This window comes from Coregonus lavaretus (assembly GCF_964263955.1).
Source record: "Coregonus lavaretus genome assembly, chromosome: 23".
NCBI classification, from domain to species: domain Eukaryota; kingdom Metazoa; phylum Chordata; class Actinopteri; order Salmoniformes; family Salmonidae; genus Coregonus; species Coregonus lavaretus.
The window spans coordinates 19,236,584-19,264,224 of record NC_140010.1 but is presented as its reverse complement, the minus strand read 5'-3'; the positions used below and the strand labels follow the sequence as shown (position 1 = coordinate 19,264,224).

The 27,641-nt window shown below is 46.5% G+C and overlaps 1 protein-coding gene across 4 annotated transcripts in view; it reads left to right on the top strand.

Moving 5' to 3' along the window:
• The window catches only part of LOC311098988 (rho GTPase-activating protein 21-like), an 87,913-nt gene that overhangs the window by 50,225 nt on the left and 10,047 nt on the right, over window positions 1–27,641 (top strand). For 3 of the 4 annotated variants that reach the window (XM_084139568.1, XM_084139567.1, XM_084139569.1), the window contains 10 exons: window positions 3,382–5,062; window positions 16,691–16,834; window positions 18,500–18,602; window positions 18,714–18,759; window positions 19,762–19,887; window positions 20,128–20,433; window positions 21,531–21,595; window positions 21,736–21,860; window positions 22,174–22,316; window positions 22,522–22,683. In XM_084139568.1, coding sequence (XP_083995694.1) covers window positions 3,382–5,062; window positions 16,691–16,834; window positions 18,500–18,602; window positions 18,714–18,759; window positions 19,762–19,887; window positions 20,128–20,433; window positions 21,531–21,595; window positions 21,736–21,860; window positions 22,174–22,316; window positions 22,522–22,683 — 2,901 coding nt within the window. Of the gene's footprint in view, window positions 1–1,326; window positions 2,559–3,381; window positions 5,063–16,690; window positions 16,835–18,499; window positions 18,603–18,713; window positions 18,760–19,761; window positions 19,888–20,127; window positions 20,434–21,530; window positions 21,596–21,735; window positions 21,861–22,173; window positions 22,317–22,521; window positions 22,684–27,641 lie in introns of those variants that run through there. The other variant, XM_084139570.1, reaches the window with a different exon arrangement.

Below are 27,641 nucleotides of genomic sequence, written 5' to 3'. Positions count from 1 at the left end.
GCAGGAAGCCCACATGACGTTACCGCCTAAGAAAGTAACGTGGGTGTGCCTTCACTCTCATCATTAACTTTTCATGCGCACTAGCTACTGGCAACTGGAGGTGCCTGGTAAGCATTCTGCTGCAGGTTCAGTAGGAAGGTGAACTCAGTTCTTTGGCTGCTACATATCCGTGCGTAATGAGCATATGTGTACAAGTACTCGCGCAGTAGTATTGTCATTAAATAAACACTGGAATCTCATCTTAAGAGCCTTCATTGTCTCCCTTACTCCTCAAGTCTCACTGTTGGCTTGCCAAGTCACAGCTGACACCATCTAGGAATGGGGGGGGGGGGGGGGGTTGGATCATACACTGTGTAAACTGGCCTGTTAAGATATTTCACAGAAGGCCTGAATTAAAACAAAGCAAGCTTCAGTGCCTGAGACCCTCAAGCTGGCATGCATCATCATAGAAAAGCAGAGTCTGTAAACATCCACCTATTCCCTATGCTTCCTCTCTCTACCCTCCTCTTTCCTTCTCTCCCTTCCCATTGGCTCAGCCACCTCCCCCTCCCTTCTCTTTTTCCATCCCCCGCTTCTCTTCTCTCTCCCTCTCTCCTCCCCTTCCCTGAGCTGTGTGTTGCACATCTGTTGCGTTAGCTAGCTGCCGCTGGTCCACAGTTCTAGGATAGCGGGGCGTATGAAAAGGCTAGCCACTGCTGAGGCAGAGAATCGAGCTACCGATGCAGCTGTCCAGACAGGGGCTGTCAGCCCGGGCTGGAGGCTTAACATCGCGGTTCGCTGGGTGACTGATGTTATTAACTAGAGGAGGAGGAGAGCGACTCTGGTACACACACAGGAAACAAGCTACATCGTTACATGTCAACAGCAGTAACATCAGTGGCTTAGCATGAGAGAGACGCTGAGTGAGGGAAGGGCATGAAGCAATAGATCATCAAACCAGCTGTAGTCAGCTGACAGCCGCTTAGTTGTGAACAGGTTGATGCTGCTGAGAAGGAGGGAGAGCAGGAGAGAGGGAGCAGAAGGGGAGGGGAAGCAGTACCATCTGAGCTGAATGTGTACTCAAGCAGCTGCTTCCGTCATGTGAGCCATACCAGATAGAGGGGGAGAGGATAGAGAGTGGAGGCAGCAGCTCATCCAGTAAGTGCTGTAACCTGACTGCTGCAGTCAGATGGAGGGAGCAACAGCGAGATGGAGAGCTCAGTGTTGTCGGAGGCAGCAGGCTACCGCTTCTCCTGCCTCCTACACCTCGCCCAGGACAGACTGGCACACGCAGCTGGCATCGCTGATATGACAGTCCTGCCACTGCCAACGTCCGCTCCCCGTTTTCCCTCGATGCGGCTGTAGCTCTGATGGATTTTTAGAGCTTTGACTCCAGAGTCCTGGCATCAGTGATCAAGACTAACACGTCGATCTGTTCTCTTTTCTTTTTTATAGTGTGTGATTTGCTCTGCCGCTAGCCTTTTCCCTCTTCTTCTTCTTCTCCTCCTCCTCTCCTCCCTTCACCTCCTCCTCTCACTGCTCTCGTTCTCTCTCCTGCTGTAACGGCAGCCTTTTTCACGGAAGACCACTGATCTGGTAAGCAAGCAGCAGCAGGGATGATGACAACCACTTGATGTTGACATGTTGATGTTGTGCTCCCCCATCAAATGTTTTCTTTGTGATGCATGTTGTCATGTTTTTGTTTGAGGATGGGTTGATGAGGTAATGTACTGTTCTCACATAGCTGCTTTGCTAGCTTGTAGTGTCATTCATTCGATTGCCATCTTAGTAGGCTAATTGTTGCTATGTAACCCTTAGCGACAGGCGGGTGGTGGTGATTCACCGTGCCCGCAGTACCAGTTAGATCAGATGGCAGACAGACAGCTGGTATCTTGGCTGGCACGATAATCAGTGGAGCCTGCCCCTTTCTAAACCAGCAAGCAACATCTATTCCAGGCTACGTCCGAAATGGCACCTTATTCCCTATTTAGTGCACTAGTTTTGGTCAAAATAAGTGCACTATATAGGGAATAGGTTGCTATGGCTTTGGTCAAAAGTAGTGCACTACATGGGGAATAGGGTGCCATTTTGGACGCAGACAGTGATAAAGGCAATTGACCCGTGAACTCTCCACTAGTGCCCTATTGGTGAAGGGAGGGTCTAGTGAATGCCTGTAGAACACTGATTGTGGATACAGTTGAGGCTTACGTAAGAATCGTAATACGACACCAGGTGCTGGGGTTTAAAGTCCACCCGATTCTGACGTGTCATTTTTTGTGCTTGCTAGTTGCAAGACAAACAGGAAAATAAATATGTAAGGGCGTTTGACAAATGGACGAAGGCTGCCATACGGAATCTACCATTGATGGAATCTGTGTGTGATCGTTGTCTGCTGGCGTGTCGCTGAAGGAGTGTTGAGGTAGCATTGCTGGAGTGTTGAAAAGCTGCCTGGGAATATGATAACTGAGGTTAAGTTTAGCGCGGTGAGGACAGTTGTGGGTTCTGGGCGTCTTCCGCCCCACTCTATCTCTGTGAGTCTCAGATCTCGCTCTAACAGTGCCAGTGCTGTAAGCCAGAAGGTGGGTAAACCAAACAGATAGGCTACATTCCTGTATATCACTGTTTGGTCTTGCATGCCAGTCTTGTCTTTTTCCTTCTTTCTTCCAACACATCTGTTGCTTCTTGTCCACTCTTTTCAATCACAGATCACCTGACTAACTATGCCCGCTGGCTGGCTACTCAGTAGTCTTGGACAGAATAGGACTGTTTCCGTTTGCTCTTACATATATTGTGTAACAGAAATCAGTGGAAATTAAGTTCCTGGAAAACATTTCCAACATTGGATAATTTGCTTGTTGCGGCAGCACAGCATGCTCTCATTGCATAGTGAACAGTTAACAGTACCCAGATAACTAGCTATCTAAATACGGAGAGAGCAGATGAACACCAGTGACTCTCCTGACCTGCTAACCGCCGCCACACTCACACTACAACATGATGCTCCCTGCCTGCCAACCCGCACACACGGCAGCTATCATTACTAAACGTTCACTGCTACAGTTCTTTACCAGACGTATTAGAGATGCAGTGTTGAATATTACACACATTGCTGATTCCATTTTGCTCCCTACCCCTTCCTGTTAGCCTTTGCTTTTCTATATTTTCAGATCTGAAGAGTAGATAGATAGAAGCAGTGTAGAGTAGAGCATCCACCATATTGCTTCCACCTTACAAATGCAAACTTTGAAGGGCTAGTGTCAAGGGGGGGGATTAGGGCTAAGGGAAAGGGTTAGGGCCAAGTGGAATGGTTAGGGGGAAGGGGAAGAAGGGGTAGGGAGCGATTTGGGACCAGTGGACAATGTTATTGTATCTGACCCTCTTCTCTCATCTTTCTCTCTCCAGGCCTACTCCCAGGATGCGTACCGCCGAAGCCGCGGTGCTTACAGTGGAAATGCCCATCACATCCCCGAGCCGCCCCCCATATGTTACCCTCGAGTAGACTGTAAGCTCCCGGGGATGGCCCAGACTACAGAGACCCCCTCCCCGGTCGGAGTGGGGGTACAGGGAGCATGCCGGGGGACAACACCACCCGACATGGGGTACCGTATGGAGATTCCTGTGCCCCCCTCCCCGCCTCCTGCACACCTGTACCCCAAATCACAGACCGTGGCGTGCATGCGCAACGACAGCGTGAGGACTGTGGTAGTTCCTCCAGAACTGGGCCGTGTAGGACCAGCACACAGAATAGACTATGGCCTGGTAGGGCCCCCTGGCCTCATCAGAGTGCGTCCTGGGTCTGTGTCCCACTACCCACTGCCACGGAAAACAGACATCTACCCCTCTGGGGCAAGCCTCCTCAATTACGGTGCCCCGCTACCCCACTACCCACCCAACTCTAACTCCCCCAACCCCGGCTCTCATCAAAACATAGACTGGCGGACGTACCAGACCTACAGGGAGTACATCGATAACAAGAGTATCCACGCCTACGGCAGCCGGACCATCCAGGAGAGACTAGAAAGCCTGCGAGCCACCAGCCAGAACACCTTCAACTCCTCCCACCACATCCCCCGGGGTGGCTGGGGCCCCAACCCTAAGGGTCTCCGGCGCAGGAGCACCTCCCACGACCGCGCCTACCATGGACACCCGCCCCCCTTCCACCACATGCCCCCCCGCAGCTCTTCCCAGGACCGTATGAGTATGGCGGAGCGGGGGGTCCACCCCAGGAACTGGCCTCCTCGTAGTGTGTCCCAGGATGGGTTAACGCACAAGGCCCGGGCCCGCTCCTCTGACTGTGACTATGTGGACCCTGTGGAGCTGGGCCGGCCTATGGTGGACAGACGGGGCTACGCTAGCAGGGTGGACCAGGGTACACGCCCCAGCAGGCAGAGCCTCTCCAAACAGGCTGTCCAGCACCGACCCCCTGCAGGGTACGGTAGGGACAGCCTCCGTGGACCACCAATGCCCAACCCTACTCTCTATGCTAAAGGACCAGAGCAGCTCCAGCACAAGCCTCACGGCGCTCCTAACATGCCCCAAGACAGATCCTCTCACCTAGGGAAGAGCATCAGCTTGGAGCCCTCCCCAACTGACCAAAGAGCTGGAGTCAAAGGTGTGAACCATGTGAGCCAGAGCAGGGGGCGGGCGGAGACCATGCAGCCGCCAGGGGAGGTGCCAGGGAGAGAGGTGGCAGTGGTAGTGGGCCATAGGTCCTCGTCCTTATCCGCTCCCCATCAGAGACAGCAGAGGCCTGGGATCCTCAAAACCTCCCACCACCACCCTCGCCCAGAACCCCAGGCCCAGGTGAACGGTCGCGGCCCCTCTGCCTCAGAGTCGGGCGTCGTCCTCAGGGAAAAGCCTCCTGGGTCGGGGAAGAACCCCAGCCCCCTGCGCCACCCTTCCTACATCCTGGCGGTAAACGAGGAGGACGGTTCGGAACCAGCAGCGGACGCAGTGTGCTGGCTACCCAACGATGCGCGGCGGGAGATGCACATACGGCGGCTGAACAAGAAGCAGGAGAAGGACCAGACCTCCTACTCCTCCAGCAACCTGGAGGAGTCCCTCGACTCCATCCCCTTTATCGGTAAGAGACCAAACACTAACATCACAGCATTCTCTATTTGTTACGCTACTGTACTTCAAAAGTAGTACATTTTTATAGGGAATAGAGTAACATTTGGGACATATCCGATGACTCTGTCCCTTTCATCGGTAAGAGAGCTCTATAACCCCATGGCACTGTGCAGTCGCCATGGCAGCAGAAGCACCAGGCAGGTAGGCAGGGAAGAGAGTAGACTAGGGCCAGGAGCAGCAGCCGTTCATCAGTACAGATTAGGATGGAATGGGAAATTGCTGGGTAGAAATGACAAGTCATTAGATTTAGAAACATGGTTTTATAGCGTTTTTCATTTCATACTGGGCCCATGTTTACCACCTGATCAATCTCCTTGGCTAGATGTACAGTATGTTGTTAAGGAGCTTTGGTGGCAGGCAGGGAGAGGGTTTTTTTCTGCCATTGAAGTCCTTGGGCGGGCCGCCTAAGCGTTTTTTTTTTCTCTGTTCGCCTAAGTCCAAACTGTAATAAAAAGTAATTTTAAAAAACGTGTATTTTATTATACTTTTTCAGGATGGAAGAAATGTATTTTTAAAATTTTTGTTTATATTTTATTTATGAATTTTCAGTTTTACAAACAGACAGATAATGACAGCAAACAATACATTGAGAATACCCCCATCCCCTCAACAGGACACAGAAAAACAAAATAATGACTGTGGGTTGCATGTTGTGTTGCCCATCATCACGTGAAAGATGTGCTACATTTACATTTTAGTCATTTAGCAGACGCTCTTATCCAGAGCGACTTACAGGAGCAATTAGGGCTAAGTGCCTTGCTCAAGGGCACATCGACAGATTTTTCACCTAGTCGGCTCGGGGATTAGAACCAGCGACCTTTCGGTTACTGGCACAACGCTCTTAACCACTAAGCTACCTGCCGCCTAACAAATGTATTAGATCTGCCAGAGATATCGTGGCAAACCCTTTCTATATGTAGCAAACTGGTGACTTCAGCTAACCAGGTTTTAAAAACAGGTACGGTCTCTTTAATCCAAATACTTCATTATTTATTTATTTTTGCAATAACCATGCCATGTTGTAGTCTTATGTTCCCAGTGGGTTAAAGTCGTTAGGTGCTGTGACCTGCCTAAAACTGCGGTGTCCGGGGCTGGTATGAGGTTACAGCTGTATACTTCTGAGTAACACTTTAAAATATCCCGCCAAAATGTGTGCAATTTGGGGCATGACCAAAAGAGTTGACCCAGGGTACACTCGGCAGATTTGCACTTAGGGCATATTGGAGAGACCGAGGGGTAGGAGGAGTGTAATTTGCTACAGGAATAGTGTAGTCTGTGAATCACTTTGCATTGAATAAGTTGGTGTCGGGAGTTTATCGAGCACAAGTGAATATATTGAAGGCAATCAGCCCAACTGTCATCAGTAATCCCCATACCAAGGTCTCCTTCAAATGTTGTGTGGATACAGAGTAATATGCTGTAAAATGGTCTTCAAATCTGGAGATCAAACTCTTGAAGTCAGGGGCGAGGTTCATGAAAATATACAGTTCTGAAGATATCGGAAGAAGTTACACTACCAGTCAAAAGTTTGGACACCTACTTATTCAAGGGTTTTTCTTTATTTTTACATTGTTGAATAATAGTGAAGACATCAAAACTATGAAATAACACATATGGAATCATGTAGTAACCAAAAAGGTGTTAAACAAATCAAAATATATTGTATATTTGAGATTCTTCAAATAGCCACCCTTTGCCTTGATGACAGCTTTGCACACTCTTGGCATTCTCTCAAGCAGCTTCACCTGCTTTTTCAACGGTCTTGAAGGAGTTCCCACATGCTGAGCACTTGTTGGCTGCTTTTCCTTCACTCTGCGGTCCGACTCATCCCAAACCATATCAATTGGGTTGAGGTCGGGGGGTTGTGGAGGCCAGGTCATCCGATGCAGCACTCCATCACTCTCCTTCTTGGTCAAATAGCCCTTACACAGCCTGGAGGTGTGTTGGGTCATTGTCCTTTTGAAAAACAAGTGATAATCCCACTAAGCCCAAACCAGATGGGATGGTGTATTGCTGCAGAATGCTGTGGTAGCCATGCTGGTTAAGTGTGTCACAAGCAAAGCATCCCCACACCATAACACCTCCTCCTCCATGCTTTACGGTGGGAAAGCAGAGATCATCCGTTCACCCACACAGCGTCTCACAAAGACATGGCGGTTGGAACCAAAAATCTCAAATTTCGACTCCAGACCAAAGGACAGATTTCCCCCGTCTAATGTCCATTGCTAATGGTTCTTGACCCAAGCAAGTTTCTTCTTATTATTGGTGTCCTTTAGTAGTGGTTTCTTTGCAGCAATTCGACCATGAAGGCCTGATTCACACAGTCCCCTCTGAACAGTTGATGTTGAGATGTATGTTACTTGAACTCTGTGATGCATTTATTTGGGCTGCAATTTCTGAGGCTGGTAACTCTAATGAACGTATCCTCTGCAGCAGAGGTAACTCTGGGTATTCCTTTCCTGTGGCGGTCCTCAGGAGAGCCAGTTTCATCATAGCACTTGATGGTTTTTGCGACTGCACTTGAAGAAACTTTAAAAGTTCTTGAAATGTTCCGTATTGACTGACCTTCATGTCTTAAAGTAATGATGGACTGTCGTTTCTCTTTGCTTATTTGAGCTGTTCTTGCCATAATATGGACTTGGTCTTTTACCAAATAGGGCTATCTTCTGTATACCCCCCTACCTTGTCACAACACAACTGATTGGCTCAAACGCATTAAGAAGGAAAGAAATTCCACAAATTAACTTTTAACAAGGCACACCTGTTAATTGAAATGCATTCCAGGTGACAACCTCATGAAGCTGGTTGAGAGAATTCCAAGAGTGTGCAAAGCTGTCATCAAATCAAATCAAAATTTATTTGCCACATGCGCCGAATACAACAGGTGTAGACATTACAGGGAAATGCTTACTTACAAGCCCTTAACCAACAATGCATTTTTTATTTTTTTATTGTATTTTTAAAGAATAAAAGCAAATAACTAAAGAGCAGCAGTAAAATAACAGTAGGGAGGCTATATACAGGGGGGTACCGGTGCAGAGTCACTGTGTCATCTGAGGACCCATGCCAAATCTTTTCAGTCTCCTGAGGGGGAATAGGCTTTGTTGTGCCCTCTTCACGACTCTCTTGGTGTGTTTGGACCATGATAGTTCGTTGGTGATGTGGACACCAAGGAACTTGAAGCTCTCAACCTGTTCCACTACAGCTCTGTCGATGAGAATGGGGGCGCGCTCAGTCCTCTTTTTTTCCTGTAGTCCACAATCATCTCCTTTGTCTTGATCACATTGAGGGAGAGTTTGTTATCCTGGCACCACACCGCCAGCTCTCTGACCTCCTCCCTATAGGCTGTCTCATCGTTGTCGGTGATCAGGCCTACCACTGTTGTATCGTCAGCAAACTTAATGATGGTGTTGGAGTCGTGCCTGGCCATGCAGTCATGGGTGAACAGGGAGTACAGGAGGGGACTGAGCACGCACCCCTGAGGGGCCCCCGTGTTGAGGATCAGCGTGGCAGATGTGTTGTTACCTACCCTTACCACCTGGGGGCGGACCGTCAGGAAGCCCAGGATCCAGTTGCAGAGGGAGGTGTTTAGTCCCAGGATCCTTAGCTTATTGATGAGCTTTGAGGGCACTATGGTGTTGAACGCTGAGCTGTAGTCAATGAATAGCATTCTCACGTAGGTGTTCCTCTTGTCCGGGTGGGAAAGGGCAGTGTGGAGTGCAATAGAGATTGCATCATCTGTGGATCCTTTGGGGCGGTATGCCAGGGAAGACACTTGCCAGTTGGTCAGCACATGCTCGGAGTACACGTCCTGGTAATCCGTCTGGCCCTGCGGCCTTGTGAATGTTGACCTGCTTAAAAGTCTTACTCACATCGGCTACGGAGAGCGTGATGCTCTCATTCATGCTTCAGTGTTGCTTGCCTCGAAGCGAGCATAAAAGTGATTTAGCTCATCTGGTAGGCTTGTGTCACTGGGCAGCTCGTGGCTGTGCTTCCCTTTGTAGTCTGTAGTAGTTTTCAAGTCCTGCCACATCCGACGAGCGTCAGAGCCGGTGTAGTACGATTCAATCTTAGTCCGGTATTGACTCTTTGCCTGTTTGATGGTTCGTCGGAGGGCATAGCGGGATTTCTTATAAGCGTCTGGGTTAGAGTCCCGCTCCTTGAAAGCGGCAGCTCTACCCTTTAGCTCAGTGCGGATGTTGCCTGTAAACCATGGCTTCTGGTTGGGGTATGTACGTACGGTCACTGTGGGGACGATGTCATCGATGCACCTATTGATGAAGCCAGTGGTTGATGTGGTGTACTCCTCAATGCTATATTCCAGTCTGCTAGCAAAAAAGTCCTGTAGCTTAGCATCTGCGTCATCTGACCACTTCTTTATTAACCGAGTCACTGGTGCTTCCTGCTTTAGTTTTTGCTTATAAGCAGGAATCAGGAGGATAGAGTTATGGTCAGATTTGCCAAATGGAGGGTGAGGGAGAGCTCTGTATGTGTCTCTGTGTGTGGAGTAAAGGTTTGTCTAGAGTTTTTTTTTTTTTTCCTCTGGTTGCACATTTAACATGCTGGTAGAAATTAGGTAGAACGGATTTAAGTTTCCCTGCATTAAAGTCCCCGGCCACTAGGAGCGCTGCCTCTGGATGAGCGTTTTCCTGTTTACCTATGGCCTTATACAACTCATTGAGTGCAATCTTGATGCCAGCATCGGTTTGTGGTGGTAGATAGACAGCTACGAAAAATATAAATGAAAAGTCTCTTGGTAAATAGTGTGGTCTTCAGCTTATCATGAGATACTCTACCTCAGGCGAGCAAAACCTCAAGACTTCCTTAGTATTGGATTTTGTGCACCAGCTGTTGTTTACAAATATACACCGCCACCCCTTGTCTTACCGGAGTCAGCCGTTCTATCCTGCCGATGTTGCATATATCCCGTCAGCTGTATGTTGTCCATGTTGTCGTTCAGCCACGACTCTGTGAAACATAAGATATTACAGTTTTTAATGTCCTGTTGGTAGGATAATCGTAGGTTGTCCAATTTGTTTTCAAGTGATTGAAATAGGATTGATGGAAGAGGCAGTTTACTTGCTCGCCGTCGGATCCTTACAAGGCACCCCGACCTACGTCCATGATATCTCCGTCTCTTTCTCATGCGAATGACGGGGATTTGGGCCTTATCGTGTGTCTGAAGGATATCCTTCGCGTCCGACTCGTTGAAGAAAAATCTTCGTCCAATACGAGGTGAGTAATCGCTGTTCTGATATCCAGAAGCTCTTTTTGGTCATAAGAGACGGTGGCAGAAACATTATGTACAGAATAAATTACAAATAACGCGAAGAAACACACATAATAGTACAATTTGGTTAGAGGGCTGTAAAACGGCAGACATCTTCTCCGGTGCCATCAAGGCAAAGGGTGGCTACTTTGAAGAATCTCAAATATAAAATATATTTTGATTTGTTTAACACTTTTTTGGTTACTACATGATTCCAAATGTGTTATTTCATAGTTTTGATGTCTTCACTATTATTCTACAATGTAGAAAATAAAATAATATAAAGAAAAACCCTTGAATGAGTAGGTGTCCAAACTTTTGACTGGTACTGTAGATGCGGGGAGATTGTACACTTCCCTCAACTGTGCGAATATGGCAAAAGTATTATTGATGTAAAGGTCTGCAATAGTATTAATGCTCTTTCTCTTCCAGAATAAAAAAGTATTGTCAGTTAGTGAGGGGGGGAACATGGTTATGGCAAATAGGTTTACAGGCAGAGGTCTCCGGGAGACCAAATGTTTTCCTTATTTGATAACACATTTTTCATAATTTTTTTGCATACAGTTATTGCCAGTAATACCTGTAAGGGATTTAGTTGATGAAAAGAGAACCGCTGGAAGAGAGGTGTTGTGTATATCTTGTTCAATAGCGAGCCATGAAGGGGTGGAGGGATCTACCATGCCAGGGTATGCATCCTGACAATAAACCAGTGCTCTAGCATTTGCTGCCAAATAATAATGCATAAAACGTGGCAGGCTCAGGCCCCCTAATTCTTTGGGCTTGATTATATGTTTTTTAGAGATACGGTGTACATTGTATCCCCACACAAAAGGCAAGATGATAGAATCCAAGGATATGAAAAAAGCTTTAGTTACAAATATAGGCAGATTCTGAAAGCGGTAAAGGAATCTGGGGAGTGTAACCATTTTAATAGCGTCAACATGGCCTATCATAGATAGAGGCAACACTCCATATCTCAATGTTGCGCTTCAACTTCTCTATCATGTCAAGGTAGTTCAAGTTATAAATCAGTTTAGGGTCCTTGTGGATGACAACACCTAAATATTTAATTTTGTCTCCTGTGATTTTAAAAGGTATATGTTTAAGAAACTCTGGGTTTAAGTCGCATTTTAAGAGGCATGAATTCACTTTTATCCCAGTTTATGGTGTACCCAGAGAGTTCTCCAAATTATTCGATGAGCTCCAACAGCGGTGGGAGTGACTCTTTGGGGCGTGAGATGACCAAAATGATGTCTTCCGCGTAGAGCGAGATGCGGTGATCAACCTTGCCCATGTTTAGCTGAGCAATGACAGGATGGCTTCTGATACTAATAGCTAGGGGTTCCATAGCAATGGCGAATAGCAATGGACTCAAGGGGCACCCCTGTCGGCATGAACGTTGAAGTGAAAACGGAGGTGATTTATTGAAATTAGTGAGAACTGAAGCCATCGGGCACGCACATAGTATTTCAACCCAAGAGACAAAACTCTCGCCCAGACCAAACTAATTTATTACTGTCAGAATGTAGTTCCATTCCACTTGGTCAAATGCTTTTTGAGTGTCAAGTGCAAGAAGGGCAACTTTAGAATCACCTTTGTTTCCTTCCAGGTCAATAATGCGGGTTGTGTGGTCAGCCAGGGAGGTTTGCACTGATTATAAGGATGAGTCCAGATGATTAAATAGAGCGTTCATGTCCTCTTCCATTTTCTTGATAGCTGCTAATACGATAGTCGGTGAAGGCTCCGCGTCAGGGTTAGCAATGCTAGCCATTACGACCAGGCTAACGCATGCGTCGCCATCCTCGTCTTGTGCTATGGTTTGTTCAGACACGACGGTAGGGACTTTGCCGTCTTTCTTGCCAGTTGTTGTTGGATTAATTAGTTTCCCCTTGGCCGTGTTTCTCATAGGGTTGCTCTATGTAGCAGTTTGGTCAGGCAAAAGTAGAATTTAAATCAAATTTGAGGAGGAGGTAGTCGGAGAAGCGTCTACTCCATGTGGTGCTCACTAGCTCCCCCCCCCTCCCCCTCCCGAAAAAAACGCTTTTAGTGTACCAGATAAAGTATGTAGAAAAGATAATAGACCTGTGTATTTTTTTAAATAATATAATATTTTTGAACTAACAATCACCAAAATAAAAGCTAGGCAGTCGGGGAGAGTTTACCCTTCGCTAAGCCCCGCCCCAGAATTTTGTGCAACCAATTTCAGCGCTCCAATGGATAGCAACTGCCATCGAGTCCGACACCTCGGACAAGTTCACATTTGAAATGCATGAAAGCATGAGGGCAGTGGGGAAAACAGTTTTCTTTAAATAATGAATTGTTTAAATGGCTAAATACTTTAAAAGTGCACCAGGGGTACTTGCTACTGTGATTACTGAAATGCAGAGCCTGTTGGTGGAGTATTGTTTTTAATCCGAAATTATACATTTATTACATTGTTTGCTAGCTCAGCTGTTTAGCTAACTCTGTCTCATTGACCACCAAACGTTGCTAACGCTAGTTAGCTAGTTAACCACTTAATAAAACTTTTCTCCCATCTGCTGTCAACATCCGGATACGATTTGAGAGCACTAGTTGGCTCCAAACATGGTTATAGCTTTGACTGCATGTTGATAGTTAATTCAGAGCCATTCAGTGGCTAACTACACTACAAACATAATTTTACCAGGTTCCTGTGAAACAATTGTAATGACAGTCTACCACAATATACCCAAGAGTTTCCTGATTAGCAAGGGGTAGTCTGTTTAATTTCATTGTGTATTAGAAACACAGTTTGAGATCATTGTGAGGAGATCTCGTCAGTGGTTGAATGGGGAATTGGGCTTCCCGGGAAAATGTTGTCAGAGGTTGCAAAAGTAAGTCAATGGAAAAATTTTAAAAAAAACATTGAATTTAGCAGTATATATTTTGTTATTATGTATGAGCAAAAGAACACAGCATTAGCCATGGCAAAATGCATAGAATTGCAGGAAATTAGCTTTATAACTGCAAAAATGTCTCTCAGCTCCATGGAGAAATGTGTAGAATTACAGGAAATTGGCTTATAAATTCACATTTCTCTACACTGCTAAGATGGGGGGTCTCTAACAATTTATTTGGTTTGACGCTTGGGCCGTTTGATTTATGCAAACGGTTTAAACTCTGGACTTCGGTATTTTACCTCCTGCGCCTGACTCCTTCTTTCACACCTCGTCACAGTGTAGCGAAATGCTTGTGTTCCTAGCTCCAACAGTTCAGTAGTATCGAACAGTTCACACACATCTAAAAGTAAAATAATGGAAATATGAAATATATAAATATTAGATTGAGCAATGTTGGCGTGGCATTGACTAAAATACAGTAGAATAGAGTAAGTAAAACAGTATGTAAACATTATTAAAGTGACTAGCGTTTCTTCATTAAAGTGGCCAGTGATTCCAAGTGTATAGGGCAGCAGCCTCTAAGGTGCAGGGTTGCGTAACCGGGTGGTAGCCGGCTAGTGATGGCTATTTAACAGTCTGATGGCCTTGAGATAGAAGCTGTTTTTCAGTCTCTCGGTCCCAGCTTTGATGCACCTGTACTCACCTCGTCTTTTGGATGATAGCGGGGTGAACAGGCCGTGGCTCGGGTGGTTGATGTCCTTGATGATCTTTTTGGCCTTCCTGTGACATCGGGTGCTGTAGGTGTCCTGAAGGGCAGGTAGTTTGCCCCCGGTGATGCGTTGGGCAGACCGCACCACCCTCTGGAGAGCCCTGCGGTTGCGGGCGGTGCAGTTGCCGTACCAGGCGGTGATACAGCCCAACAGGATGCTCTCAATTGTGCGTCTGTAATAGTTTGTGAGGGTTTTAGGTGCCAAGCCACATTTCTTCAGCCTCCTGAGGTCTCTAAGGCGTTTTTTCAAGCCGAAGTTTGGAGCCGAAGTCTAGGCCCCTTCGTCGGTGATTGGTCAACAGTAGGGATTTTTAAATAAAGGATTTGTCATTCAACGAGGGACGACTTGTTTTCATGCAAAACATTTCATTGAGAAATACTGCACCAAACATCTTTAGTTAGATGTAAAATTGCGCGACTAAGATCTCCTCTGCAAAAACTTCAAAATGAATGACAGAATTCTTGCGTTATTTTAGATTAATTCAGACTATTTTGATTAAGTGTATACTGGCTACGGCGCATTTTTTCTTGTTTTTCAAGCGAAGGTCTTAAGGGAGTATGCGAGCACACTTGTTCGGTGCGCCTAGCCGACTTCGGCTGCCCCCCATCCGAACTGTAGCATACTGACGCCTTTAGACATTCACTTCAAAGGGCTATGCTGTGGAATGGTACTGAAGCACCTTCTGTTAACTTACTGAAGGCATTGTTAAAATGATTAAAGTCTGCTCTTGAATTTGCCTTTCAATAGACAAATTGCCTGTTAGAGACAATGTAATTTTATCACTCACATTTCTTGTGAACGCCCCTCCACACAGCACGTATGTCCCCATCATCATGTCTGTCATACCAGACTGCCTTACTGGTGATGATTACCTTAATTTAACCAGTAAAAATGTATTTTTGTGTTATCCAGAATGTAACAGTTACATGCCTTCCTGTCATGGTACGTCCATACTGCCACTGCTGGTAGTGGATCAGGCAGGGCCAGGCCAGGTGCAGACAAAGCAGGCAGTGACAGTGAGGAGGGAGGGTGATGGGGCAGCCACAGCACCACCACTCTGGGCCTGGTGCCCATGATGTGATCCAGAGAACAGAGGTCTGATTGACCAGCTCTGACCAACCCTCAGGCTCCCACCAATGACCCATTTGAAAGACCAGCAGGCCACTGTCTGTACGGTTGGGGCCCTCCTCGTCATGTGAGGTCAGATTCCATACCGATGGCCCAGAGTGGCAGAGCCGGTCACTCACTAGTTTTCTTTAGCCAATGCTCTGGTCAAGGTCATTCTTTACCCTCTTGGATCTAACAGCTGACGGAGTCAGTCTGGGTTTTATTGGGATTTTTAAAATGCCGGGTGTTATTGGAATAAGGTCATCCATCACCTGCTGGATTTTAGTTTAAGGAGTTCAAATGTGGATTTAACTTCGACTGTCTCTTGATATTGTTATGAGGGTCTTCAAATACGATCCCTCGTTGAGGATTTATCTTGTGATGTTTCACCTTTGAGCTTTGCAAGGAACTCCAGGACTTGTATGGGAGTACTACCATCACACCCGGGGATGCAGTACGACCACAACCAGAGAAGCTGGGATGTTGTTTCCATCCCAGAGTGAGGAGCTCTGGTACTGGGCCAGTCTGATTCTGACCAGGCCAGGTGCGGTGCGGTGATGGTCCTCCCCCTCCCTCTGCAGCATGCTGCTGGTGGACAGGCTGGGTATGGGGCTGGGGTCCTGGGCTTGGCTGGACCAGGGGGGCTGGTGCAGGGCCTGCCAGGAGTGTGAGCGCCGCTATCTGACGCTGGAGGAACCAGACGGTGTGTTGAGTTCCACAGACGGGGGAAGGGGTCAGTGTGTAACCTAGAAGAAGTGCAGTTTCTTGTATGCAGTTATTTTGCATCTCAAAAGGTTGGGTGGGTGGTGGTACATACCTCCTTTGTATGCTCTTTCATATATACACCATCAATGGGGTTGTTGTACATTTGGCCCATGTTATCTAGCTGTATTTAGTGACACTAGATCTAAAGACATCAGGGGGTGTTTGTCTCCACAGAGATGGTGAAACTGCCAATGGGTTAGGCCTATATTAGTGACAGATGCCTATGGGTTAGGCCTATATTAGTGACAGATGCCTATGGGGTTACATTGCTCCTTCACACCCCTTCTCCTTGGCCCAGGTTGAGGTGAGAGATGGGCGCAGCCTGGGAGGCTGGAAAGAAGGAACTAGGGCAGTGGCTTTTAAATTTAGCTCAACAAGCCCCACAGCTGGAGGCAGAGAGCAGCTTTGTACTCTGAGCTGTTTTGGGCTCGGAGCACAGGGGTGGGCGGAGTCGGAGATGCTGCACTTACTCAGCAGTTAAGTTTCACACTTTTCTTTTTAAAAAGGGGACATGTCAGAGAGGGGAAGAGAGAGGAAGAGAACGGGAGAGACGTCCTCATTTCTAGCAGCCGTGTTGTTGGTGTAGTGCCATGCAAGGGTTACAATGGGACTCTTTTAAATTCTGCAGTGGTCTACTTGCTGGTGATGCATAAATGAAATATCTCAGGAAGCTGAATTATTTTTGTTGCAACATAATCCAAAGTTTTATCCATTATGATGATGAGGAAGTTCATGGGGATGATGATGATGATGACAGTGAAGTTTGTCAATCATGTAATACCCAAGTGTGTGTTGTGTGGTTGCAGATGAGCCGGCTAGCCCGAGTGTTGACCATGAGGCCACGTCCTTTCCTGCTTCCGCTGTGATATCTGGCGCTCCAGCCATACGCCCCCTGAACCCAAGCTCCTCCCCGTGCCCTTTCATTCGCCGACAGCTGTCACATGGCCAAGGTAAGAGGCACTCTGGGGGCGGGGCTCCTGGTTGTCATGGTTATGATGCAGATACAGTTCTGTCTGTTGCTGTGTTATCAATGCCGTTGTTGTCTGTTTCAGTCATTGGTGGCATCTGAAACATGGTACCTTATTCCGTATGTAGTGCACTACTGTTAACCACATCCTAATGGGCCATGGTCAAAAGTACTGCACTATATAGGGAATACTACCGTTCTGTTTCAGCCACCTCCATTGTGTTGTTTTCTGAGGATGCATGACATTGAACCAGTTCATTGTACAGGCTTGAAAGCAGCAAGGATGTCTCCTCCATCAGTGCCGAATCACTTTTGAAGTTAAACTGTCATTGCTTAAATATCCCATTCACTTTGGGCTGTGCATTTCATATCAACACAATTCTGTCCTGAAAATACATTTGACTGGTAATGCTTATCGGTCTATAGGTTAATTTGCATAATTTTGTGGAATTAAATTGGCGTGTGTGTATATTCGTTAGTCGTCATGCATTTTATTTATCACACGCACAGCTTACAGAGCCTAGTTTGAGGAGCGGAATAGCCTACCACCTGTCAGACAGCACGAGAGTGGCTCCTCAAAAAGCCTGGAGGCTACTGGAGTGAAACCTGCTTTTGTAAGCCCAGTCATTGCGCAACAAATAACAACTCTAAATCTCAATCTCAACTCGTAAAGCGCGCCTCCCATTCGGATGCATAAACTATAGCCTGCCTACTATCAGCGAGTCACCCACCACTTTGCAATGTGAGCTTGAGGCAGTATAATTGTTTGAAACCTGATCGTTTTACTTTACTTGAAATAATGAGGCATGTCTTACCTTGCTTCAAAGTAGCCTTGCGAAAATCCATCCAAAGAGACGTGGAGGCAATTATTTAAGACTTCCTTGTGCCAATAACCAGCATTTCTCTCCTGTTCTATTGGTTTTCATATCAACTTTCTTTCGTTGTCCAGAAGCCAAAGACACAATCTTAGTCATAATATCAACCCATCATAGTAGTTGCTCTTTCTAAGTTTCTAACTGAGATTTTCATCTCTGTTACATATGGAACTGCTCGCGTTAGGTGCGTTTAGAACTGTGTTTTCTGCGAATTGCATTTTGGCAAATGTTTGAAAATGACGTTTTATTAGTTGCATGTTCAATAATAGGCTATAGCCTTTTGACTGTAAGACAATAGGCGTGCTATTGTTGCATGTTTTCAGTAAGCTCTTAATGAAAAATGTCCGGTCCTTGTATGCATGCATAGTATCAGAGAGGAAGAGGCGAAGTGAGAGGTTTCATTCTCGCCAAAATCTGTCCAAAATAAGCCCTTCCCGCCTTGGGACGCCTCCCATTGTTAGGGCGGAAACGTAATCATCTCGTCGTTGTATACAGATCTCTGATAGTATTTTCTGTTGGTCAAGTAATTTTACCGTTTCGAGAAAATGTAATCGTTTGTTGACTGGTTAATAAGGGTCAGTTAGTCGGCAGCAAAATTGACCGAAATTTGAATCCCTAGTCCTGTGATATTGAGCCCTAAAACCACCACTGACCCTCACCAATAACACTTAGCTGACACATCACTCTGCCCTGACTCCCTAAAACACTTACGTGCCCCTTTTGCCAAGACACAGCCCCTCACACTGTCGCTGTATATACGTTCCATTCTCAAGAGTCCCTCAGAAATGCTATCCTGGAGTCTGATGCCGCGACCAAACAAGAGAGGTCCAAATCCTGTGACGAGGGTCTGGATAACTACAAAGAGGAAGGCAGAGGGTAAGTCCCTTTTGAAATGTGGTCTTGTCTTCTCATGATACTCTTCCAATGGTTCTCTGTTCATCCTCCTAATATCGGCCATTTTGTCCCCCTCCTCCTCTCGGTCTCCAGCCGGTCCAACAGTAAACACATGCCTGGCCTGAGAGGCCTGAGAAAGGTGAGGACACGGATCAATCCAGGGTTAATTAACCACATGTTGGCTGTGTTATAACAGCTCTATAAAGGTTTAACCATGACATGTTGGCTGTGATTATAACAACTATAAAGGGTTATAACGGCTCTATAAAGGGTTATAACAGCTCTATAAAGGTTTAACCATGACATGTTGGCTGTGTTTATAACAACTATAAAGGGTTATAACGGCTCTATAAAGGGTTATAACAGCTCTATAAAGGGTTAACCATGACATGTTGGCTGTGTTTATAACAACTATAAAGGGTTATAACAGCTCTATAAAGGGTTAACCATTGCATGTTGGCTGTGTTATAACAGCTCTATAAAGGGTTATAACAGCTCTATAATGGGTTAACCATGACATGTTGGCTGTGTTATAACAGCTCTATAAAGGGTTATAACAGCTCTATAAAGGGTTAACCATGACATGTTGGCTGTGATTATAACAACTATAAAGGGTTATAACGGCTCTATAAAGGGTTATAACAGCTCTATAAAGGGTTAACCATGACATGTTGGCTGTGTTATAACAGCTCTATAAAGGGTTATAACAGCTCTATAAAGGGTTAACCATGACATGTTGGCTGTGTTTATAATGTCTGTTTAATTGCTAGGGACCATTATGATTAGGGCTAGATATTCCCCTTTTCCACACACAGTGCCTGACGGTCTGACAAGCTGCTACTTTTATGAAATTGGTTTTGAATTCAGTCTTTGTATTCTCGATGTGCCTTTGAAAGGTTTTCTGATCACATTGACAGGATGTGTTGTGTGGTTTTTGGCTTATCTTGATTTCCTCAGCCATAATGAACTCACCTGTCTGTGATTTTTCTGCAGTAGTCAGGCTTTGATGCTCCTGAGATACCAGTAGAAAGGGACTCCCTGAGGATTGGCGCTCTTTTCTTTAAGAGCACAGGCTCTGTGTTTCTGCTGATACTCCTATTACTGTGTGTGTGTGTGTGTGTGTGTGTGTGTGTGTGTGTAGGCTTTGGATGGACACAAGTCGTCTGATGACTCTGGCTCCAGAAGGGACTCCTCTTCAGATATCTTCAGTGACTCTTCTAAAGAAGGCTGGCTCAACTTCAGGCAGCTCAACACTGAGAAGAGCAAGGTATATGTTCACACGTCTACCCTTTTCATATTGCCAAATCATGTGGAACTCTACTGTGCTGGTCTGGTTATGTATCCACCATAGTTGCTGGAAAGGACAATGTGAAACAAAAATATCCACAATAGTGTGAAAAAGGAAACATGCACGCCCACCCACACACTGCAAACTATTTTGATCTTCATGCAGAGCCTTATCTCGACATTTCTCTCTCGCGCTCTCTCTCTCCCCAAATCTTTGTAGCGTGTGGGTGGGGTTTCGAGGTCGTGGAAGCAGATGTATGCCGTGCTGCGAGGCCACGCCCTCACACTCTATAAGGACAAGAAGGACGGCGTCTCTCACGCCTCTTCCCACTCCCAGTCTGACGACGACCCACAGCCAATCAGCATCAAGGCCTGCCTGATTGACATCTCCTACAGCGACACGAAACGCAAGAATGTGCTGCGGCTGACCACGTCGGACTGCGAGTACCTGTTCCAGGCAGAGGGCAGGGATGACATGCTGTCCTGGATCAGAGTCATCCAGGAGAATAGTAATCTGGATGATGAGGTGGGTTCTGCTGGGAAAGTCACTGCTGTAATTTACTGCATTACTAATCTCATCATAATCACGTGATGTCATTGTAATGCCTCTTAGATTTAATCATTCTTTGCTGAGCATATGTTTTTATCCAAAGTGATTCACATACAGTAGCTAGCATTTATACCAAGATTCGGGTCCCCAGGTCATAACCTTACCTCAAGGCAGTTGTTTCAAATGCTAGTGTCCTTTTTTTTGCAGCCTTCACTTGTGAGTAGCCTAGCCTGCATTGGGGCTTAGGCGACACTTCTTGGATCTCATTTACACCAGTCATTCTCACTGTCCTTGGTCACTAGTAGAAACAATAGATTTTGGACAGAGAGACTAAGCCCCCTTTGTTAACCGCTCCTCCCCTTGGGTTTACTGCTATGAAGAGTTTGTCCCGGTTGCCTTGGTGTTTACCCCACAAATAAGACTCACACTGTTTTGTTCTGTGTGTAGACTGACTACTACTACTGCCTAATAATGTCAAACCATTTTAACACTAGGGGCAGTTTCCCTGACATAGATTAAGCCTATTCCTGAAAATGCATTGAAAAATGTATTTTAGTCCAGAACTAGGCTTAAACTGTGTCCGGGAAATTACCCCTTGATTCTTTATGCATACTGTATGTATGATATCACTAGGCTACAGAAAATATAAAAACATCCCCTGCTGGACCCTAACAAGAATGATTTACTGTTGCTGTTCTATCACCTCATCTTGGTTTTATGTTAACTTGTCTGTTTGCCTTTGAAATGAGCTAACAGTGCACATGCTTGTTCAGCTGTTTGCCCCTTCTCAGTTAGCCTTGGGTCTTTGTCTGTGGTCTCAGTCTCCCACAGAGTCTCACTACTGGGGACCAACCCATGACTTCTAAATAGCACAAACAGGATTCAGTGTGGTAAACTACTAAATCATATTCACTTTGAACTCTACAAAAACTGTAGATATTTAATAAGATTACGTATACTGGAGAAATTGTACTATCGATTGTGCAGGACTGATAGATTCATAATATCAGTGATAAATCCTTTAGGTTTGATTCTTTACATGGACTGACTTTCTTGTCCATGTTGTGTTTCAGAATGCTGGTATAACCAGCCAGGACCTGATCAGCAGAAAGATCAGAGAGTACAACACCATGATGAGGTATGCAGCCTGACACACATGCCCTCTTTATTTCACCCACAATGCAACATCCTTTTACACTCACTCCTATGCACAAGCCCTTAAAGTCACAGAGTATAATTGAATGTACTATAATATTTTTGTTTTTGTGTTTGATCCAGTGCTCCCAGCACCAAGACTGAGCCTTCCCCCAAAACCTCCCGGCAGTCCCTCAGTATCAGACACACCCTCCTGGGGGGGAAGGGAGAGGGCAAGAGCCCACACTCACCCAAAACAGGAGAGCGGGGTAAGATCACTACAGAGGGCTTAAAACAAGGGATTACAATTACCACCAGTAGACGTGCTGTGTCCTTTACAAAGCTGGAAAGGAGGGAATAGTGCAGAAGTTGTAGCTATTCTACACAGTAAAGGTGCACATTACACCACAACAGTAGACAATAAATATGATAGCTCTTCGTGTGGAAATATGTTATTGAAAATGTGTATCTTTGACTGTCTGCAGAAGCAGCTGTTGACCCTCCAGTAGCTAGTGTGGTTTGAGTGTGTGTATCTGTAGTGTGGACTGGTCTGACATGGCTGCTTTGTGTGTGTTCTGTCAGATGACTCCAGTCCTCCACGGGATAAGGCTGCCTGGAGGAGGGGCATCCCCGGCATCATGAGGAAGCCCTTTGAGAAGAAGACCACAACTGGGGTCACCTTTGGGGTGCGCCTCGATGACTGCCCATCTGCACAGACCAACAGGGTAAGTGAGAGAGTTTGCGTGTGTTTACATGTGAGAGAGACATGGTGGAAATGATGTTGAATGAATTGAGCATGTGTTTTGTTCTCCTTTGATGGTCTAAATGTGTGACGTTTAAGTTCTACTTTGTGTATATGATTGTGGTATCTGTTTATTTGTTTCTTGATTCATCCAATATGTATAACGCTAAAGGCTGTATGCTGTGTAGTTTGTTCCTCTCATCGTGGAGGTGTGCTGTAAGCTGGTAGAGGAGAGGGGGCTAGAGTACACTGGGATCTACAGAGTACCAGGGAACAACGCTGCCATCTCCAGCATGCAGGAGGAGCTGGACAATAAAGGACTGATGAGTGACATCGACATCCAAGAAGATGTGAGTGACACACACACACACACACACATCAACCTCTCCTTGTCCCAATATGTAATCCCCACATGTTTTAAGATGACCACCATCATTCTTGTCCCCAAGAACTCTAAGGCTTCATGCCACAATGACTACCGTCCAGTAGCACTCACTTCTGTAATCATGAAGTGCTTTGAGAGGCTGGTTATGGCACACATTAACTCCACCATCCCAGACACCCTAGACCCACTCCAATTTGCATACAACCCCAACAGATCCATAGATGACGCAATCTCAATTGCTCTCCACACTGCCCTCACCCACCTAGATAAGAGGAATGAATACCTACAGTTGTCAGAAGTTTACATACACTTAGGTTGGAGTCATTAAAACTCGTTTTTCAACCACTCCACAAATTTCTTGTTAACAAACTATAGTTTTGGCAAGTTGGTTAGGACATCTACTTTGTGCATGACACAAGTAATTTTTCCAACAACTGTTTACAGACAGATTATTTCACTTATAATTCACTGTATCACAATTCCAGTGGGTCAGAAGTTTACATACACTAAGTTGTCTGTGCCTTTAAACAGCTTAGAACATTTCAGAAAATGATGTCATGACTTTAGATGCTTCTGATAGGCTAATTGACATCATTTGAGTCAATTTGAAGGTGTACCTGTGGATGTATTTCAAGGCCTACCTTCAAACTCAGTGCCTAATAGCTTGACATCATGGGAAAATGAAAATAAATCAGCCAATCAGGGGGGGGGGGGGGGGGCAGTATGAAAAATGTATGCACTCACTTAACTGTAAGTCGCTCTGGATAAGAGCGTCTGCTAAATGACTAAAATGTAAATGTAATGCTGTTCATTGACTACAGCTCAGTGTTCAACACCATTGTCCCCTCTAAGCTCTTCACCAAGCTTAGGACTCTTAGGACACCTCCCTCTGCAACTGGATCCTGGACTTCCTGACGGGCCGACCCCAGGTGGTGAGGGTACATTATAGTACATCACCTCTGCTGCACTGACCCTCAACACAGGGGTGTGCGCTTAGTTCCTTCCTGTACTCCCTGTTCACCCACGTCTGTGTGACCACGCACGACTCCAACACCATCAAGTTTGCTGACGACACAACGGTGGTAGGCCTGATCACCGGCGGGGATGAGTCAGCCTACAGGGAGGAGGTTAGTGACCTTGCAGTGTGGTGCCAGAACAACAACCTCTCCCTCAACGTCAGTAAAACCAAGGAGCTGATCGTGGACTACAGGAAAGGGGAGGGGGGGGGGAGGGGGCCATCATGCCCACGGCGATCATGCCCACATTGACAGGGCAACAGTGGAGCAGGTCGAGCGCTTCAAGTTCCTTGGTGTCCAAATCACTAATGACTTGAAATGGTCCAAACACGCGCACAGTCGTGGAGAAGGCGCAACAGCGCCTCTTCCCCCTCAGGAGGTTGAAAAGGTTTGGCATGGGCCCTCAAATCCTCAAAAGGTTCTACAGCTGTACCATTGAGAGCATTTTGACTGGCTGCATCACTGTCTGGTATGGCAACAGCACCGCCCTCGATCACATGGCGCTATAGAGTGTGGTGCGGACAGCCCAGTACCTCACTGGGGCCGAGCTCCCTGCCATCCAGGACATCTCTATCAGGCAGTGTGGTAGGAAGGCCCGGAAAATCGTTAGACTCCAACCAAGCAATAAGACTGATAAATAGCTAACATACAGTGAGGGGGCAAAAAAGTATTTGATCCCCTGATGATTTTGTACATTTGCCCACTGACAAAGAAATGATCAGTCTATAATTTTAATGGTAGGTTTATTTGAACAGTGAGAGACAGAATAACAACAAATAAATCCAGAAAAACACATGTCAAAAATGTTATGAATTGATTTGCATTTGAATGAGGGAAATAAGTATTTGACCCCTCTGCAAAACATGACTTAGTACTTGGTGGCAAAACCCTTGTTGGCAATCACAGAGGTCAGACGTTTCTTGTAGTTGGCCACCAGGTTTGCACACATCTCAGGGGGGATTTTGTCCCACTCCTCTTTGCAGATCTTCTCCAAGTCATTAAGGTTTCGAGGCTGACGTTTGGCAACTCAAACCTTCAGCTCCCTCCACAGATTTTCTATGGGATTAAGGTCTGGAGACTGGCTAGGCCACTCCAGGACCTTAATGTGCTTCTTCTTGAGCCACTCCTTTGTTGCCTTGGCCGTGTGTTTTGGGTCATTGTCATGCTGGAGGTTCTCACCCAAGATTTGACGGTACATGGCCCCATCCATTGTCGATTTTATGCAGTGAAGTTGTCCTGTCCCCTTAGCAGAAAAACACCCCCAAAGCATAATGTTTCCACCTCCATGTTTGACGGTGGGGATGGTGTTCTTGGGGTCATAGGCAGCATTCCTCCTCCTCCAAACACGGCGAGTTGAGTTGATGCCAAAGAGCTCCATTTTGGTCTCATCTGACCACAACACTTTCACCCAGTTCTCATCTGAATCATTCAGATGTTCATTGGCAAACTTCAGACGGGCATGTATATGTGCTTTCTTGAGAAGGGGGACCTTGCGGGCGCTGCAGGATTTCAGTCCTTCACGGCGTAGTGTGTTACCAATTGTTTTCTTGGTGACTATGGTCCCAGCTGCCTTGAGATCATTGACAAGATCCTCCTGTGTAGTTCTGGGCTGATTCTAATCAAATCAAATCAAATTTATTGGTCACATGCGCCGAATACAACAGGTGCAGACATTACAGTGAAATGCTTACTTACAGCCCTTAACCAACAGTGCATTTATTTTTAACAAAAAAAGTAGTTGAGAAAAAAAAGAGCAGAAGTAAAATAAAATAACAGTAGGGAGGCTATATATACAGGGGGGTACCGTTGCAGAGTCAATGTGCGGGGGCACCGGCTAGTTGAGGTAGTTGAGGTAATATGTACATGTGGGTAGAGTTAAAGTGACTATGCATAAATAATTAACAGAGTAGCAGCAGCGTAAAAAGGATGGGGTGGGGGGGCAGTGCAAATAGTCCGGGTAGCCATGATTAGCTGTTCAGGAGTCTTATGGCTTGGGGGTAGAAGCTGTTGAGAAGTCTTTTGGACCTAGACTTGGCACTCCGGTACCACTTGCCGTGCGGTAGCAGAGAGAACAGTCTATGACTAGGGTGGCTGGAGTCTTTGACAATTTTGAGGGCCTTCCTCTGACACCGCCTGGTATAGAGGTCCTGGATGGCAGGAAGCTTGGCCCCAGTGATGTACTGGGCCGTACGCACTACCCTCTGTAGTGCCTTGCGGTCGGAGGCCAAGCAGTTGCCATACCAGGCGGTGAAGCAACCAGTCAGGATGCTCTCGATGGTGCAGCTGTAGAATCTCCTGAGGGGGAATAGGCTTTGTCGTGCCCTCTTCACGACTGTCTTGGTGTGTTTGGACCATGATAGTTCGTTGGTGATGTGGACACCAAGGAACTTGAAGCTCTCAACCTGTTCCACTACAGCCCCGTCGATGAGAATGGGGGCGTGCTCAGTCCTCTTTTTTTTCCTGTAGTCCACAATCATCTCCTTTGTCTTGGTCACGTTGAGGGAGAGGTTGTTGTCCTGGCACCACACGGCCAGGTCTCTGACCTCCTCCCTATAGGCTGTCTCATCGTTGTCGGTGATCAGGCCTACCACTGTTGTGTCGTCGGCAAACTTAATGATGGTGTTGGAGTCGTGCCTGGCCATGCAGTCATGGGTGAACAGAGAGTACAGGAGGGGACTGAGCACGCACCCCTGAGGGACCCCCGTGTTGAGGATCAGTGTGGCAGATGTGTTGTTACCTACCCTTACCACCTGGGGGCGGCCCGTCAGGAAGTCCAGGATCCAGTTGCAGAGGGAGGTGTTTAGTCCCAGGATCCTTAGCTTAGTGATGAGCTTAGAGGGCACTATGGTGTTGAATGCTGAGCTGTAGTCAATGAATAGCATTCTCACGTAGGTGTTCCTCTTGTCCAGGTGGGAAAGGGCAGTGTGGAGTGCAATAGAGATTGCATCATCTGTGGATCTGTTGGGGCGGTATGCAAATTGGAGTGGGTCTAGGGTTTCTGGGATAATGCTGTTGATGTGAGCCATGACCAGCCTTTCAAAGCACTTCATGGCTACAGACGTCAGTGCTACGGGTCGGTAGTCATTTAGGCAGCTTATCTTAGAGTCCTTGGGCACGGGGACTATGGTGGTCTGCTTGAAACATGTTGGTATTACAGACTCAGTCAGGGACATGTTGAAAATGTCAGTGAAGACACTTGCCAGTTGGTCAGCACATGCTCGGAGTACACGTCCTGGTAATCCGTCTGGCCCTGCGGCCTTGTGAATGTTGACCTGCTTAAAAGTCTTACTCACATCGGCTACGGAGAGCGTGATCACATAGTCATCCGGAACAGCTGGTGCTCTCATGCATGCTTCAGTGTTGCTTGCCTCGAAGCGAGCATAGAAGTGGTTTAGCTCGTCTGGTAGGCTTGTGTCACTGGGCAGCTCGCGGCTGTGCTTCCCTTTGTAGTCTGTAATAGTTTTCAAGCCCTGCCACATCCGACGAGCGTCAGAGCCAGTGTAGTACGATTCAATCTTAGTCCTGTATTGACTCTGCCTGTTTGATGGTTCGTCGTAGGGCATAGCGGGATTTCTTATAAGCGTCCGGGTTAGAGTCCCGTTCCTTGAAAGCGGCAGCTCTACCCTTTAGCTCAGTGCGGATGTTTCCTGTAATCCATGGCTTCTGGTTGGGGTATGTACGTACGGTCACTGTGGGGACGACATCATCGATGCACTTATTGATGAAGCCAGTGACTGATGTGGTGTACTCCTCAATGCTGTCTGAAGAATCCCGGAACATGTTCCAGTCTGTGCTAGCAAAACAGTCCTGTATTCCTCACCGTTCTCATGATCATTGCAACTCCACGAGGTGAGATCTTGCATGGAGCCCCAGGCCGAGGGAGATGACAGTTTTGTGTTTCTTCCAT